Genomic DNA, 19,343 nt, shown 5'->3' on the forward strand with positions numbered 1-19,343 from the left:
TTTGCGTTCCCTCACAAAGATGTTTTGCGTTATCTTGCAAGTATGTTTTACGTTCCCTTACCAAACTTCCTGTCAACTTCATCAATTCATCTGTCAACCCTCTCAATTTAACCAGGATTCTCCTGTTTTTTATTAATATAAAAATGTCTGCATTCACTTTCTTTCCATTAAAGCTTTGCGTCGATCATCGGCCTTCATATGCAACCTCTGAATCAGCGAATGCATGTATTAAGCGCTGACTGACAGACGTGCTCCGTATGATAATCTGATTCCAGATCAGCACAGGCATTTAAAGAGGAGCTAAAGTGCAGGATACTTTGAGATTCGGGTGTGTGTTTTAGGCATGGAACGATAACCGTTTTCAAGGTATACTGGGTTTGGAAAAGTCAAGGTTTTAAAAACTGTCAACATTTTCTGTAACAGTTTCTTAGGTATGAATAAGATTTTTTAATTACATTTTTGTTTTTGTTTCCAGGACAACAGTATCTCCAGAAGAAAATATCTGAAAGGTTTTTTAAAGTTTTTTTTAAGCTGTGTTTTTGAAACAAATGAAGAAGTCAATGATTCATTTAAGTTATTTAGCCTGACATGTTTACTGCTCCAAAATATTTTGAATGTTACTCAAAATAAAAATATATTGTGTTCAATGGGGATATATATATATATATATATATATATATATATATATATATATATATATATATATATATATATATATATATATATATTAATATATATATTATATATATATATTAACTAGACATTTAAAAATAATATATTTTAGAGCAGTAATCGCAACACCATGAAACCTATATTTTTTTATCAAAGGTTATCATACCGTCAGAATCTTATACCAGCCCATGCCTAGTGTGTTTAAACCTATTTTTATAGTCATTGGTTTAAAGAGACAAATACACTTAATAATATGTAAGTGTGTCTGTCCTGCACTTTTAAACACAACTAATTTTCTCTTAAGTGAGCACAAACAGTTACTAAAGTAATTATACTGTATGTTCCATTATAAATCTGTGCATTCTTACAGTGACACCTCTGTTATCAAACATCAGTAAACACTTATACACTAATTCAGAGGTTGCATATGAAGGGCGATGATCGACGCAGAGCTTAAATGGAAATAAAGTGAATGCAGACATTTTTATATTAATATCCACATGCTTTCAAGATTAAAAATATTGGAGAAATATGGGAAAATATTTAATGATAGGATGATAGCGGGATAGAATGGTAAAATACAGGAGAATCCTGGCAAAAACGGGAGAGATGAAATGATGACGTGAACAGGAAGTGTTTGTGGAACAACAGTTTTGTGAAAAAATGTAAAACATCTTTGCGTTCCCTCGTAAAACATGTTTTTTTTTCTCCCACCCAGTTTTTTTACCCACCCATTTTTCCCCCACCATCACGTCCCTCCTGGGTCTCCATAGTTTAAAATGTAAAACCAGTGCTATTTTAATATCTTTAAGATCTTGCTGTAGCTTTTATTATTGGATATTAAATTTAGCTTGTTTTTGTTTATTTTATCTATGTATATTTTACTCATTTTAATTTATGCTTTAGTTTTGGTCATTTTAGTGCATTAAAATAAATAAAGAACTTGTTTGGTAAATATAAGTGAATGAGCTAACCAAGAAAGATTAATAAAAACTGATCATTGTTAGTTAATGTTAGTTAACCCAGACAAATGCACCTTACTGTATCGTAAATTGTTCCCAGTGTTTAAAGTTTTAAGGTTTTAGTCTACCCATGATACCCCTGAAAGACACTTTTTCAAAAGCAATTAAAAACATTGTAATAGTACTAAACAGTTTTAAGGTATAAATCCAAATTAAAATGCGATTCCCCATTTTTTTAAGCTTCTCAGACACACAACTTGCCTGTAGCCACTGTGTTCACCACTTCTAGCAAAACGCTCTCCACAATCTCCTGCGCCTTCTCTTCATAGTTCTGCCTTTCATCCTCCTCGCTGGCTTCAGTGGCATGCTCTGCTGCACCTAAAAAACACAGCAGAGCATGTGTAAGACTCCGATTCTGTCAAGTTAGTCATTCATCGTGCGATAGAAAGACTATTCTTTTAGTAACATGGACTAGACAAATTATATTCATCAGTTTCCTAATGCAAGTTTAAGGCAATAAACTGCAGGTGAATAAGATAAACAGTTACCATCATACTTCCCCAGTTGATGATTTACATTAAGAAAATCAAAAATGTTTATTACATGTTTTTTATGTTTATGCAAATTAGAAGTCTTTTCAAATTCCACTAATTAACTAACTGACTGACTGACTGACTGACCGACTAAGTTATCATCCTGCCCACCTAATGTATTATATTATTGAGTATACATATTTTTATTACAAGTTTTTAAATATTTAACTAACTAACTAACTAACTAACTAACTAACTAACTAACCCAACCGACCAACAAACTAATCAACTAACCATTTAACCAACCAACTAACTAACTATCATCATGCCCACCTAATGTATTATATATATATATATATATATATATATATATATATATATATATATATATATATATATATAGATGAGTGCGCATATTTTATTACAAGTTTTTAAATGTCTAACTAACTAACTAACTAACTAACTAACTAACTAACTAACTAACTAACTAACTAACTAACTAGCTAACTAACCAACTATCATGCTTAATGTATTATATTAATGAGTGCAAATACTTTATTAGAAGTTTTTAAATGTTTATTTAACTATTTAATAAAAGCAACCAACCAATCAACCAGACAACCAAATGACCAACTAACTAACTAACCAACAATTCAAGCTAACTAACAACTAACTAATCGACTAACCAACTAACTAACATTTATAAATAATTAACATTGTTTAACTAACTAACAAACTAAATTATTTAACTATTTAACCAACCAACCAACAAACTAACTAACCAACTACTCAGACAACCAAATAATCAACTAACTAACCAAGCAAACTAATCAACTAGCCAACTAGTTCATCAACATGCTTTCCCACTTACCTAACCAACCAAGTTATCATCATGCTTCCCCAATGTTTTTTTTTATTAGTTAATGCACATATTGTATTACATGTTTTAAATATTACTAACTAACTAACTAAAAATAATTATCATGCTCCCCCACTTAATGTATTATGTTAATGAATGCAAATGTTTTATTACAAGTTTTTAAATGTATAACTAACTAACTAACTAACCAAAATTTTTATCTAAGAATTATCATGCTTCTTCACTTAATGTATTATACTAATGAGTGCAAACATTTTATTACATTTTAAAATGTTTTTTTAAATATGCAAATAAGGCTTTATTTAATGAGTATGCACTGATTTGCATAGGTTTCTAACACAAAAATACCCATGATTCCGAACAAAAATTGTAGAATAAAATGTATATAATGATCTATGAACATGCGTCAGCAAAACAAACAATTTTCAGAATATAGATATAAATGCATTTGAAATATTTAGTAAAAATCGCCTAGAAAATATGCAGACTCAAAATGATAGTGTGACAAAAGAAACACTTAAAAGTGCATTTTTGACGTTCTTTTTAAAATAGGCTGATATATGTAAAAAGACAGGAAGTGCAAAATATCAAAACTATGCATTTCTGCCTGCAGTATCACCATAATAAGTGTTATCAAAAGGGAATCCACACTGCCTGTAACTGGGTGATCTTCTGATGGAAAGTGCTGCTATTAAACTTACATAAGACTGAGAGACACTGACACAGTTTTCCAGTAGTGTCACATCATTAGAGGACGTCTTATCTGTTCTGATGTCAAGCTTAAATCCACAATTAACAAATAATGACTAGAAATCAGAGATGCTTGTCTTTGTCAAGCAGAGTCGAAAGAAGGAGGGAGACCAACTAATAATAGTGACACTAACTTATAAAGATTGTTCACCTAATGGGAAAAAAAAAAAAAAACTTTTGTTCACATTTTCTCATTAACATCTGTTTTAAACCGGTGAGACATGAAAATATAAATTGAATTCTTCCAAAACAGAACCATCTTGGAAATTTAAAAGTCCATATAAATCCACAGTTTTTTTTCCTAAATCGTATCCCATGTTAGGTTGAACTCAATGTATAATTTTGTGTACAGCTTAACAACAATCAACACATATGTATAGAGAGTTGTGACATTTGTATGGATGTATTTTGAAACAGATTACTTTTTCTAGATATTTAAAGTTTTGGTTACCTGGTCTTTCAATAGAGGGAAAGAATGCAAATAATGACTTAATTTAGATTTTTGATTTTTAGGTGAACTATCAAATGGATAAGTCAACACAAAGGCTATATGTAAGCAATCGTGAGGTATATTAAAATGAGGCACAGATTCAGAATGTTGTTTGCATCTTACAATACACTTAATAAACTTGTAAACACTTAAACACTTCACAAAACTGACCTTTTCTCAGAATTATGATATATAATTGCTTAACTGTGAGAAAATCTCAGAATTGTCAAGATATATTTTTCACACTTCCGAATACATAAGTTGTAACAATGACTCTTTCCCCCAAATTGTAAGATAAAGTTTTAATAACTTTTTTTTTTTTTTACATTGTGAGACAGCTTTCATTTTTATGTCCCTGGGCCACGGAACATTAGATTCTTTTAATAAAAAAATAAGATTTCTATATTACATGAAAGCTGAAAAAAAGACATTTCCATTGATGCATGGTTACTTAGGATAAGACAATATTTAGCTATGCTACGAATATTTGAAGATCTACAATATGCGGGTTCAAAACAATCTAAATATTGAGTGAATCATCTTTAAAGATGTAAAGTATTTAACAATGCACATTAGAAATAAAATAAAAAGAGTTTTGATATATTCACGTTAGGAAATTCCCAAAATACAGTGCTCAGTGAGTACACCCCATTTTGAAAACTAATATTTTTATTCTTTTCTCAGTTAATATAGGCAATGTAAAATAATATTTCAGGCACAAAATAAGTTTAAAACTTTAAAAAATAACACAATTAAATTCAAGCAAAATGTTGCAAACATTTCAACAAAATTTTTTATTATTTTGCTTCTCGTGATTTTTCTTTTTTTTTTTTACATTTGTATTTAATATTTTTCTAGAATATATATATATATATATATATATATATATATATATATATATATATATATATATATATATATATATATATATATATATATTTGGGTAAGTAGTTTTGTGACAGTTACCATTATTTTGTTAGATAAGCTCCAGATTTGACTTCAGTGCTGACTAATCTAATGTATATGCACAAATATAATATTGTAAAGCTTCCTATTAATAATATGAATTTAAAAGAAAGATTTGTGAGGGGTGGTTATACATGCTGAGCACTGTATCTTTTTGGCCAAGAAAAGACTATATGACGATTGCCAAAATTGCCCCCCAAAAAACCCCGTGCAACATAAGGGCGTTCTCACTCTAGGTACAGTTGCCTTGAACCATGCCGAAGTACAATTGTCCCCTATCCCCCAACGGCCTGTACTTACACTGCATTTTGCCTTCTGAACCAGAACGCTTACGCCATCGATGATGTGACTGTTCAGTTTAACAGAAGAGAAGCGCTCTCGCTCAGCACAGTGGCCATTGCTTTAGTTATTTCCTTTTAGTTGTTTAGGATGCAGTGAAAGAGTCAAATATATCATTTTAGGGTGTTTTCACACCTGCCTTTTTTAGTTCTTGGTGCGGTTCTTTTGGGCAGGTGTGAATGTAGCAATCACACTCGAGTGCGCACCGAAAGCGGACCAAAAAAGTTTTCAAACGAACTCTGGAGCAGTTTGTTTGTATTAAGAAAATGATCTGAACTAAAACAGACCCAAGGGCAAAAGTCCTGCGCCTTTTTGGACTAATCCAGCTGCTATATTAATAGCTATTACAAAAAAATAGAATCAAGATATGAAATCTCATTAATCTTAAGTTCTTCACTGTGTAACTTACACATTCTGATTAAAGAGCAACGAATGAATCTCATTTATTTGGATTTTCCGTTTGATTACATTAAATAACAGCTGTCACTTTAAAAATGCACACATCCAACTAATAATGAGTGTTCGATTGCTTTCCTAACTGTTTAGGCTCATTTAGGATACAATTAGTTGTGGTTGAAAAAAACCCCCACCAAGATCGACATCTTTATATATTATAATTATTAATTATGTGTATATGTCTGTTCAAACACACACCCAAAAGCCAGACTTTTGCTCTGCTTCAAATAGCGTGTACAAAATCTGTTTGGGAAACAGCGTATATTTATTACTATGAAGTGCGTCAGTTGACAGTCACGCACTGCTATATGACAGTTTTGAGGATTGCAAAGGAGGGGCACCTGTAATGAAAAGGAAAGGGAATCTTGCAGTTTTTATATTTATTTCAAAGTGTAAAGTAAAATGAAAGCACAGAACAGACTCACATTTAAGAGCAAGAGGCGGTCCCTGATGGTTCGGCAGTATGGGTTGTACATACAGTAGGGAGGATCGGCTCTTTAATGTTTATTGCCATGACTACATTTTGCTTATTTTGAGCTGATTTAGACCAAAGCAATCAGTGTGGTGTGAATAGGACCCAAAAAACGCAGAAAAAGGATGCAATGTATCATTTGTTGCCCTGGGTTTAGACCAAATAAACCGAATCACAAATGTAAAAGCACCCTTAGTTGTTTGGAATGCAGTGACATGCAGTCAAATATTTTGCCGAACAGATCCACGGCTTTTAATGCTCATAAATTATCATAAAATTCATTATGCTGCACGTATTAGGAGGTTTGCGTCTTAAATAAATTAAATGAGTCTGCATTCATTGAAAAGTAAGAATGATTAATAAATCCATATTAAAAAGTTCTTTAAAGGCCTAATTGAACCAAGCTCTGGCACAACTCTTCCAACCGGGCCAGGGCCGGCCAACCGAACTGTGTCTGGGCCCGATTTGGAGCACTGACACTTGTAAATGAACCAGGATATGTGCCTGGGCACAGTTTAGATGGCATAGTGCATAAATACAATTACTAAAAATCCCAACTAAGAGAACAGACAAATGTGAAAAACAAAATCACACTAGAATATTCCACCAATGTCTAAAAAGTCATAGCATACTCATTTCCATAAACATGGCACAGTAAAGCTCTAAAGAATCTCTCTTTACTTTGTGCTGCAGCGGTGGCCTGGTCAGCCTCGGTCTGCTCATTCTCCGCAGGACAGAAGTCACTTCCATTCTCTGGCTCGGGACTCTCATACGGTGGGGAACCCTGCTCCACTTTACCACCCTGATGTCCAGGTCCACCGTTGCCCTCAGCTTGCAGGGTTTTGCCAGGGGTCTCGGTGTGCCTCTGTCCAGGAGATTCAGGCTCTTGCTGACTGACAGGAGAATGCTGTCTGTGGCGCTCTCTCTCCATCTGCTTGGCTTCCTGCAGCTGAAACACACAAGAATGAGTCTTTTTTAAAAATTAGTAGTACCTTTTTCTACATTCACGTTCCCTCCAGGGTGGCCCAAAGCCAAGCTGACGAACATCCATTTCTCTGAACGGGAGGCAAATCATTGCGTTTAGGAATATACAGACTGCTCTTGTCAGTTTTAAATGAAAGAGAAACACAAGACCAGGATCTTATAGCATCGTACTGTGCATGAAGACAACGTGTGCGTTGATGGAGACAGATGGTGGTTTGACTACATGCACCTGGAATGGCAATCTGGACTACGGACATGCTTACATTGGTGCTTTGAAGCAAATGTATGGCTCTTAAAAGTATAATCCACTCAAAACTAATCATTCCCAAACACCCTTCACTCCTCATAAACCTGTTTTAGGTTTAAACACACAATAAGTTCTTTTAAAACACCTTAGAAACTAGTAATTATTGAGTTAGCACAGTGTCTGTTTTTCTCACTTTGTTTTTCAAGTGTTAATAGCTACATTTCCATTCACCTATTTTTATGTGCATTTTGGAGATGCACATAAAAAAAATCAGTTGATGGAAAAGACAAGATGGGCATAATTTTTGAAAATGCGAAAAAAAAAATATGCGCATAACTGAGTAGGATAAACGTTTTATTCGATAATAAAAGTTATATGATTTTGTTATAAGAGATCATGTAATGATAAAAAATCTGTGGGAATGGACAAACCAGCGGCTGAGCACATTACAAAACATCTAAAATGTTGTTTTGGTCATTCTAAAACGCCTTTACCATTTCAGTATTAGTGTTATTATATTAATAATGACCTCCAGAATCAAGAGTGTCTGTGCTCCGCGTCTTACACCTTCAAACACTACCCCGCGTTCACTGCATGTCAGGATTGCCTTCTGAGGCGGAAGTGATTTATTAAATGAAGAAAAGATTCACGCAGCTTCTTCTTCCAGAGCAATTTCCGTTTTTGCTTTTGATATTTGGCGCCAGTTAATCAGGAAGTGACAATTTTGTTCTCTTTGACTCGTTGGATGGAAACGCTGCTTTAGTCCCACATCTTTTAAGTTAATTCACATTTTTGGATGGAAACATAGACAATGGTTACTGATGGTTTTAAACATTTTTCAAAAGACTCTATTTCAAGTTGAGCAGAAAAAAGAAATTTACAAGGTTATAGTGAGGTAAGAGCTGTCATGATATCTGCTTTTTGTTGTACAATAAATTGCACCAAAATATATTGCAATAAATCATATTATTGTCATTTTAAGACCATTTTAGACTATTATATAATGCCAGAATGACAATAGAATAACATCAAAAGGCAAGTACACTCTTCAAAAAACACATATTTTATACTTAAGAATATGTCATTTAATTACAGTCATTTTAACAGTTTAATAATTAGGAATTGGAATCATAAAGTGAAAATGTATATCTTGAACAAATAAACAATAATAAATGCTTACAAAAAAAGTACAGGATAAAAAGTAACAGAGGCTGTGATATCTGCTGCCAGATCTATTTTCAGTTGTCAGACACGCACATGAAAATATACTAGTAATTTAGAGCAAATAGATTCTATAGTGTTTTTTTTTTTAACAATACTGACACTGACACCTCCAATAGAGATAGAGAGGTTGCACAATCAGCTGAAATATTGCTAGAATTGGTTTTATGTAAGAACGATATATATTGCATTACCAAAAACGATTAGGGTCATGTCCATTTGCTGTGCAATAAGTCGGTATATTTGATTATTGTGACAGGCCTAAGTGAGGTTAAGTAAATAGTAAGCACATTTTTCTTTTAGAGTGAACAATACCTTTCAAGTCCGAATAAACGGGAAGCTGTAATCGTTTTTTTTTAATGTTTGTTTGTTTGGTTTGCATTGTGATGCAGTTTCTAGAGACTCTGAGTTTTAAATGAGCAAACAGTGTGCGTGGCTTGTTTTTCCTATCGTGGGCTGAATGGATGCAGTAAAGTAGGCCTTTTATTCAGAAAAATCAGGGGGGGGGGGGGGGGGGTTGGAAGAGTTATTACAACAGACTCCTCCTGTTCACCCTTTCTGTTTGTTGTCAGAACTAAACAAGTGTGGTCAGGTACGTTAGCCACGCCCATTGCCTCAAAACCATGATATCTGATCATTTAAATACAAACAGGAAGATCATTTTCAGATTTCAATTGAAGATTAGAAGGGCAAACCATTATTTTTATCTTAATGACATGCACAGATGAATTGTTCACCTCAAAACTGGCAATGTGAGCTAACAAAATCACATGCTTAGTTTTGATTTTGTGGGGACTTTAAAGGTGTAGTTCGATAGAAAACTAAACATTTTTTTTTAGCTATACCACTGTTTTACTTCAGAATAGAAAAGAATATGTTGTTGATCTTGCAATATTAAACATAAATATTGTGGAATTTTTTTTCTGGCAACTCCAATTTCTAGTTCAGAAGAGCTCTTTGTTGCTGGATGTCTGGCCTTGACAGATTGAACAATAAAATATGACATTTGCACAGCTAGTGTTTTTTCAGCCAATCATAAACTTTCCGTGAAAGCTTTGTGCGACTGTTTTCAATTTTATAAGGTTCCTTTTAAACTATCAATGTTGTAATGTAATTCAATAATAATCAGTTAAACAGACTTAAGCATTTATTTGGTTGTTAAAGCATAAAAACAGAAAATAGACTGTTTAAACCATAGGTTTAAAATTGGATTCCTGGATTGCCGCAGCTCTAAACAGTTTTGCTCCAACTCTAATCACATACAGCTGATCCAACTATTAAGGTGTTCAAGACTACTCTTAAACACCTTGCTTAGTATGATCAGTTGTGTTTGAAGCAAAAGTTTGGAGCAAAACTGTTCAGACCTGCAGTCCTTTATAAATTGAGCTTAAGACCTATGGTTCAATTGGTTCATCATTAGGCTAGCGCAGAAATTCCATTGAAATTACTGGGGTAAAATAGTTTTACATATTTCAAAGGCATGACGTGGAAAAATTAATTTATTGCACAATTTCTTGTTTGGTCTGATAGCCACTTTATATAGTAGCTTATAGCCAGGCAGTGTAGATCACTGTTTTTTTTTTTTTTTGTTTTTTTTTAAGAAATCAGATCTTAAACGTGGCGATTTGGAATGGGTTGACAATTAACCGGAAGCCCTAGGGCTGGCTGACTGAAATTAAAAGTCTGTGTGCATATACCACATTCCAAATCAAAGAAGGTGGAGCCTACTTATTACATCACTGTTTTAGATTAATTGTAGTTCCAAAGTGTTTACAAGCCTAAGCCTTTTAGGAAAGTCTGCTAAGCAAGAAATTACAAAGTTCTGAACTGAACCCAGTTTTGTTTAAATCCCCAATGTGAATTAGGGTTTCCAAAATAACACTGAATTTCCATTGGTCATTTCCGTTTGATTGACATTTTTCAGAATCTGCTTTTATATTTGAGTGGTCAAAAGCTGTCCACATCTACATCAATCAGGTGGTGTGAACACAAAATATGTTAATAAACAGTTAACTTATACTTTTTATGGTGGGCTTTATGGATTTACGGGGGTTTTCTGTTTAAAATCCACTTTGGTTAAACTGTGTTCCTGACACTTACTCAGAGTTTTTAGTTTTAATGATTATCCATGGACTAAATGTCAACCTAACACTTAAACAATGCCAGTTAAAATCTTTACAATTGAATTATGGGACCTTGAACTCATTATCAGTTTTAGTACTGTAATTTACACGACCAACCCGGACAATATATTGAGTCAAACTACTAAAAATGCAATTTGACAGCATAAATAAAATGAAAACAACTATTACTCACAAAATGAAGTGTTATTTAACGAACATTTTTTACAGTGTAGCACTGATTCTTGCTGCAGAGGGAATTTATAATCAGTTCTTGGTGATAAGCGTGTCTTGTAGTGCAATCTAAAATTGCAATCTGCAAATATCACGCCTAAACAAATAAATCAATAAAGCTGAGCTGGCATCTAATGTAACTTCAGACCTGCTCGCTGAGCCACTATTCCTCAAACTGAGCATGTAGAGAGCGCACAGCAATGAGACTGGATCAATAGCATCATTTTGGATTTGATACAATACCAACTTTGGCACCTCAGTACAGACAGAAAATCGATATCTTGGGCTTAGCAACTTATAAAATGAAACCAGGGCTATTATTGATGTAAATAACATTCAAATTAAACACTTTATATATACACATGTACTAGTTGCTTACCCCTTAGTATAAATAGTACAGAATAGTACTAGAATGGTACAGAAAATAAAATGTCAAAATCTTATGTCTTAGCAGTATTAGATAATCAAAAGCAGTTAATTAACAATATATTGCTGTTTGTTTTATTAAAGAGATAATTCATCGTTTACTCATCTTTCACTCACTGGTAAGTAAGTAAAAGTAATAAATAATTGATTACTGTAAAAATTATTTACCTCTACTAAAACAACTTTTTTTGCAGTTTTATTTTTCAAACTACTCTTTTAAAATAAGTAATACTTAATTACTTACAATACTTAATTGATTTGAGTTGAGACAACATGAATTATGAATTATGTGGAACCTTGTACTTTTTACAGTGCTTGTTCCAAATCTTGAGTTTCTTGTTGGGTGAAAAAAACAGCTTTTGACTTTCATGGTATTTGGTTCTACCATTGTTTGTCAGTGGCTGCTTTTTCTCAACATTTTTCAAAATGATTTATTTTGCGTTCAACAGAAAAAAAAAATTATAAAAGTTTAAAACCACATGAGAGTAATTAAATAATGAGTGAATGTACATTTCTGGGTAAGCTATATCTTTTATTAATTATCTTTTACAAACACACACTTGCCTCCGCTATACCTTAACTTCAAAAGAAAGCAGCAAAGATCATCAATGCTTCATATAACACCTAAATAAGACATTTCAGTGTACTAATACTGTATTATGTTACATTTACATACAGTTGAAATCAGAATTTTTAGCCCCCATTTGATTTTTTTGATTTTTTTAAATATTTCCATAATGATGTTTAACAGAGCAAAGAAAAGTTTCACAGTATGTCTGATAATATTTTGTCAATAACTTGCCTAATTACCCCAACCTGCCTAATTAACCTTACTAACCTAGTTAAGCCTTTAAATGTCACTTTAAGCTGTATAGAAGTGTCTTGAAAAATATCTAGTCAAATATTATTTATTTTCATCATGACAAAAGATCAAATAAATCAGTTATTAAAAATGAGTTATTAAAACTATTATGTGTAGAAATGTGTTGACAATTTTTCAGGGGGGCTTCAAATACATATAATTTAATTTGTATATAAATTATCATTTAATCCTTGTCAATAATAGTGTAACGATGTTAATAACTTTGAATCATTAAATCTAATAACATTGTTCACAATATATCATATCTATATGATATTGTTGTGTGCACTACAAATTATAATTCTAATTTAAATACATACGTAAATAATTATTGATTGATTAATTGATTCATTTATTATTTATTTAATAACCAGTACCTAATAAGAACACAGTATCTCAAAAAAGGAACACTTTACAACACAGAAAACAGAGTTAATATATTTACTAAATAAATAAATAAATTAAAAACACTAATTCAGCATTTATAGTTTAACATTTGCTAAATATAAACATCCAATGATGTGCTCATTAATATGTGTTAATGTACAATGACTTAACATGAACTAACAACAAATAACTTTAAATTTAATTCACTAACGTTAACAAAGATGAAGAAATACTGTAGTAAATGTGTTGTTAATCTTTCTTCACGTTAGTAAATATATTACCTACATACGTTTATTGTACTATATTTATGCATAAATAAATTATAATTTCAAACACTGGATTTTGCCATACAATCAGTGTGAATACTGTGATTAAACCCACCTTATAAATATATTGCAAAATTAACTAGATCATATTTCGAATTTTTAGGTACTGAAGCACCTAGAAACTCTAGTTAGTAAGCTGACTGTCGAGTATATAATGCATTCATCCCTGAACCCTGAAGGCCCTTTAATGTCTCAGCTTCATTAATAAAGCATGAGAGACAAAAATGTCCCATTTCCGGAGCCTTCAGCTGAGCTGGGGTGGTCCGATACGGTGGCAAAACAAACACGTCTTCAATATTGTTCAGCTTATTAGTTATGCATGATGTGTCTGGCAGTGTCACAGTGTGTCACGCTCCGTCCGGACTGCTAAAACTGCGTGACAGTGTGTTTTGATGGTGCCAAAACCGCAAGCCCTGGCTTTCAAAGAGGCGTCCTTTTGATCAGCGCTGCGACAGTGAATCATCTAAACCGCAGCTCGCTGTCCTCCTCATACACACAGGGAGATCCAGACCACAAACATAACAGACAGATTCACGTTTGCTCCTGGTGTCAACATCCGACTCGGATGATCCATCGCAAATGACAGCCACAAATGCGATTGAATATGAGATTCAAAACATTTATTATTATTAATATTATTTTATTTTTACTATATTCAAAAACTGACAACTTACTAAAAACATTAGAGCAAAACCAAAGTAATTTGGGGAAATTTATTTCCCACAGTTCCTTTGTAGATTCTGAATATGCAATGATTTTGTAGTGGCATTTTCCATCATATTTCTGTTCACTAAATCAACCATAAAATTACATATAATGTACTTTTTTCTTCAAGTCAAGTTCCCCAAACAAGGATTGGCCAGTCAATCAAAAATCTGACACAATTGGCACCTAAAATTAAAACTCCCCATGCACCTGCTGAGAGCACTGGGGGTATAACATGCTTTATTATTTCTAACAATGACTGGGAATGGGCTATGATTTAGCATGATTACTGAATAGCAAGAACTGCTTTGCAAGTATATAAATATGTAATGTGAAGTGCAGAACTCTGATCTTTTCATGTGAGCAGTTCAAGATTTTTCTTTTTCATTTACTGACCATTGGCGGGTGCAGCAAAATGTTTTGGCATACAATGCTTTCTTGTACTTCATAATATAAATTATGAATACAGAAAAAAAGCATAATTATTGTAAAAAATTTGAATATTATTAAAAAATTATTTATACGATGGAAAAAAAAAACTGCCAAAAACCTAACATATATAAGAACACACTATACACGGTTAAAGGTGCAGTGTGTAAGTTTGACACCCAGTAGTTGAACTAGGTAGTGCATTATTGGATCAAAAGATTGATGACCAACAGGAGCGAGTCTGACTACCGAGCCTAAAGGCTGATTTAAATCGCATAATTTATAAAAGCAATGGCATGCAATAGAAGGAATCTTTTCCATATAAAAATGAGTTTTTGTTCTAATCAACACCTCGAATTTATATATTAGAAACGGCTTCTATTTCTTTCATCTGAACAACAGGACTGGCAATAATCACCTCAGGTACACCTCATATGAGTTTGAATGCCACTTTACATGACATTTATTGCCATACTACTGAAAGTAGCAGCAGATTCAAGAAAAAAGATTTTTGTTATGTCAAGATCACGAGAAAATTAAGCCGTGATTACAAGATAAGAGAGTAAATAATATTTCAATGTATGGCCTTGTAGGACTTCCATAGATTTATAAGTGTGAATCTATAACAAATGTTTTATTAAAGTCATAGCTCCTCTCTTCGATTTCATAAATTAGAGTTCAAAATTGTTGATTATTACTGTTACACATTAGATTTATATTAAGTTGGCTAAATATGACAACAAAAACATTTAATGAAGGCATCTATAAGGTTAAAAAAAAATTTTTCAAGAATACAATATTTCAAATAGTTTTTTTTTTATTTTTATTTTCTTTTTCCAATTGTTAAAAAAGTACTAAAAACAACAACAACAACAATAAAAAAAATATTGACACACACAAAAAAAGTTTTTTTTTACTGTTTGTTCAAACTACTTAAATAACCCTCATGTACTGTTGGGGATGTTTTTATCCACTCTGGGGTAATTTTGAGTCTTAATCTGGTCATAACTTTATTTGTGTTTTAGCTAGCAAAATTATTTTTGGTGACAATTCTTATTTTGACTCATACTTTGACAAAATTATATACAATGATACACTCTTAGCAAATTTACTATCCTTTTGTTATGAATGAAAACATCAGCTAAATTAAACTGCTGTAAAAATGCATCAGATAAATATTTTTTCACTTGTTTTTGCATAAATCTGTTAATCAACTTCAGTCCTGATCAAAACTACTAAATTGTTTAGAAAAATCACAGATTTTAACTGCCAAATTCACAATTGATCACTGATTGGGTGAAAAAAATGCTCAAAATGAAGTATTTTCAATATAAAAAGTAATTGTGGACAGGATTTTTTTTACCTTTTATCAAAGTCTTGGACTTGTGAAACAACATTGCCTTTGATTCATTGTTTTTTCTCCCTAATTTACTGTTGGTGGCTGTTTTTGCCCCATTGACTTCCATTATGACCACATTTTTTTATTACATAACCATGACACCATATAATCATGCATTTTTGATTGTTGGTGGTTATCTCTGATAAGAAGAAGTAAAATTTGTAAATTTGACTGTTTATAATTAGTTGGCACTATTGACCTCTTGAATAGGCCTGTGCAAAAAAAAAAGTTTAAAGTGTACTCACACTATGTACAGTTGTGTTGAACCGGGCCAAAGCACGCCTGTCCCCACTCCCGTCTCCCCCGACAGTCCGCACTCACATTACAATCGGGCCTGGGCACGCTTACGTCATCGATGATGCGCTGGTCAGAAGCTCTCTCTCTCAGCACAGTGGGGATTTCTTCAGTTATATCTCTTTAGTCGTGTGGGATAAGGTGACACGCAGTCAGATATTTCGCCGAACAGATCAGCCACTTTTAACGCTCATAAACAATCCAAGAGTGCTTGTGCTGCAGGAATTAGGAGGTTTGCAGCTTTAATAACCTATGACAGTTTGCGTTCACTGAACAGTAAGAATGATTAATAAATCCATATGAAACAGTCCCTTAAAAGTCACGTCTCGCTTTTAGTTTCGCCCAAAAACCGCGCCCGATTCAGCGCACTCACACTTCTCAAACGATCTGGGAAACAGGCCTGGGCACGGTTCGAATAGCATAGTGTGAGTAGGCACTTAGTTTCTGGAATTTTTATGGAGTGTAACAGCAAATTCAAGGTGTATATGTGTGTCTGTGAATGTGTGAGAGTGACCTTTGTGTGTGCACTTACCTTGATGTTTCTGAAAAAATCTAAATATGCTTCTCAGCTCACAGAACTACATGGAGTAAATAAAATCAAATACTGTGTATTTCTGCACCATCAAATGTGGTTATAATGGAAGTCTATGGGGCAAAACCGCTACCAACAGTAAATTAGGGAGAAAAAATTAAAATCTAACAATTCATCAAAGCCAATGTTGTTGCTTTTTTATTGAAAATATGCCATTTTGGGTTTATTTTTTTCACAAAATCAGTGACAATATTTGCGAGCTAAAATCCTGTAATTGTTTTAAACATTTAGTAGTTTTGATCAGGACTGAGGTTGATGCAAAAAAAAAAAGTTAAAGGAATGTTTGTCTGATGCAATTTCACAACAGTTTAATAGTGTATGTTTTCATCCTAAACATAACAAAAGAGTAGTTCATTTGAACAAAGCACAAGAGTTAAAATGAGCTGAATAAACACGATTCTTGAATTTTTTGACAAAATAATTGTTTTATGTTCTGCCTACTTAAATTTGTATAAACAGCTAACAATCAACTTGTTCTGGTCAACGTGAAGGAATTCATTTACAGTGTTCTTCAAGGGGGGGAAAAGCCCAGTAATGGAAAGCAACATTATTCATTACGAATCAGACACTCTTTCTTTCCTACCAGAAGGCGCATTTGTCACTACCAGGTGTGAACATCTGTCCTCAACTGACCGCTTTGCGAACAAACCACCCGAGACGGATGTTATGTTGCTACCAGGTGTAAACGAGTCCCACAAATGAGAGAAAACTACTGTAATCACACTCTTCCACAACACAGAAATATGGTAAGACAGATGAAAGGAGCTCATTTAGTCATGAAGGGACGACAGCAGGCAGAAAACGAACGCAACAAACGTAATGAAGCCAAGGCAAGCGAGACGTCTGAGAGAGAGAGAGAGAGAGAGAAACGGATGAAGCTGATGTACACAAAACAAAAAACCAGAGAAAACGTCAGATCAAGCACATTTCAAGGCAGTCCTGTCACTCTTTACCTGACGATCTCGCTTTCTTGATGCCAAAGACCAACTGATCTTGTGATTTGTAAGCTATATTTTGAAAAAGGGAGGAGGAGAGGCATCAACCAAAAAGAAAGAAGAGACGTTAGGATGTTATAAGGATGTACTTCCCCCATATTAGCTAGGGCTGGGTAGAGATTCAGATGTTCTGATTCGATTTAGATTCACAAGCTCTCGATTCGAGTCTTGATTCAGTCAAAATAGCTTTGACTTTAATGCTATTGATATTTTAAAAATGACCAGTGAATACCTGTCATCATTGTTCCTGTCATCTGTGTTTTTCTTGACTCAAATAACTCATCAAACTACTCTTTCTTCATGTTCATCCATGTTTTGATGCTGCTCTAAAGTGTATAAGCTGTACTGCGCTGCACGAATACGTTAACAAATGAATTATAAAGAAAAATCAATAACACTTTTAAGTAACAATTCACACAATTAACTACTGGCTTATTATTACGATATAACCTATTTATTGCTATTATAAAGAAGGATTTTTTCCGGCCCTCCAAAAAGTGTGACCAAGACACGAAAAATAAAAAACACGGCCGCTATAGTTATGAAGTGCTGTGCCTCTGTTCAATACAGCGCGAGCTGCAGTTGAAGGTTTGTGGGAAGTGCTAGATAGCCCTTCAAATGAAGATTTTTCTGGACCTGATTACAAATGGGATAATCAGTCCCTGAATATACCAATTACAGTAACTAACTATAAAAGGAGCGTGGTTAACAATAGTGTGGCTGAAGGCATCAATATTCATTAAAGAAAAACTCCAAATGCAGAAGCAAATAGTCAGACTTTGATAAAAGATTACTAAAACAACTGTTTTTCAGTGGGTTAACTCGCATGTATTATTTGTTCACCAAAGGAATAACAATGTGTGCTAGCGAAATAAACATTATATGTTTTCATTTAACATGGACTTTAAATGTTACAGTACTTGTGCCTTTTGCAATGAATACTGAAAATGACATCTTGTGATGTACAAGCTAAAGACGACACATAATAACGTGTGATATCTTCACCCAATAGAATTGGGACTGGTCCTTACTGTTACTCAGGCTTTAAACTTCTCATTATGGAACTAATTTTTCTGTATTTTTTAAAATGGGTCTGTTCACACATGATCTCTTCACAGCAATATACAGGTAATATATACATATATTTTAATGTTTTTATTCTGCCAAAGAAGAAGAAAAAAAACACTTAGAAAACCCATGGAAGGCAGAATATACATCTTGTTACACACGTGACTACTGCATTTCAAAAAATGGGTTGTAATTCTGGTTTTGTGAAATTAAATGTAAAAGATCTGAAACAAATGACTTAATAAGGCTTGGCTTTGTGTTTTCTTTTTATTCATCTTGAATACAAAGTTACGCTGGTATTACGTTGGTATCGTGTTGGTATTTTAACATTAGTACATTAACATTAGACATTAGGTATCTCGAGCATTCCCATGACAAAAGCTCTTTTGCGTTCAGTGTGTTTTGTTCCTCCAGTTTATTTTCTCTTTGTACCTCCTACATTACAGTACTACTTAATATTTGTTTGTAATACTGCTGTCAAAAGATTTACGGGTTACTCATGGTTCGCTGAAAGCAATTTGTTAATTCGATGTA

General features: G+C 33.2%; 1 protein-coding gene across 5 annotated transcripts in view; it reads right to left on the reverse strand.

Moving 5' to 3' along the window:
* arfgef1 (ARF guanine nucleotide exchange factor 1) overlaps positions 1–19,343 on the reverse strand; it is a 131,025-nt gene that overhangs the window by 65,346 nt on the left and 46,336 nt on the right. For 3 of the 5 annotated variants that reach the window (XR_015524894.1, XM_087309445.1, XM_087309444.1), the window contains exons 6-7: positions 7,202–7,469; positions 1,896–2,012 (exon numbers count right to left, since the gene is read on the reverse strand). Coding sequence is in view for 4 of the 5 variants with exons in the window: in XM_087309445.1 (XP_087165571.1) it covers positions 1,896–2,012; positions 7,202–7,469 (385 nt within the window). In the remaining variant the exon portion in view is untranslated. Of the gene's footprint in view, positions 1–1,895; positions 2,013–7,201; positions 7,470–17,699; positions 17,754–19,343 lie in introns of all 5 variants that reach the window. The other 2 variants (XM_087309443.1, XM_087309442.1) reach the window with 1 other exon arrangement.

The sequence above is a fragment of the Danio rerio genome, chromosome 24 (genome assembly GCF_052040795.2).
Source record: "Danio rerio strain M-AB ecotype USA chromosome 24, GRCz13ab, whole genome shotgun sequence".
Taxonomy (NCBI): Eukaryota; Metazoa; Chordata; class Actinopteri; order Cypriniformes; family Danionidae; genus Danio; species Danio rerio.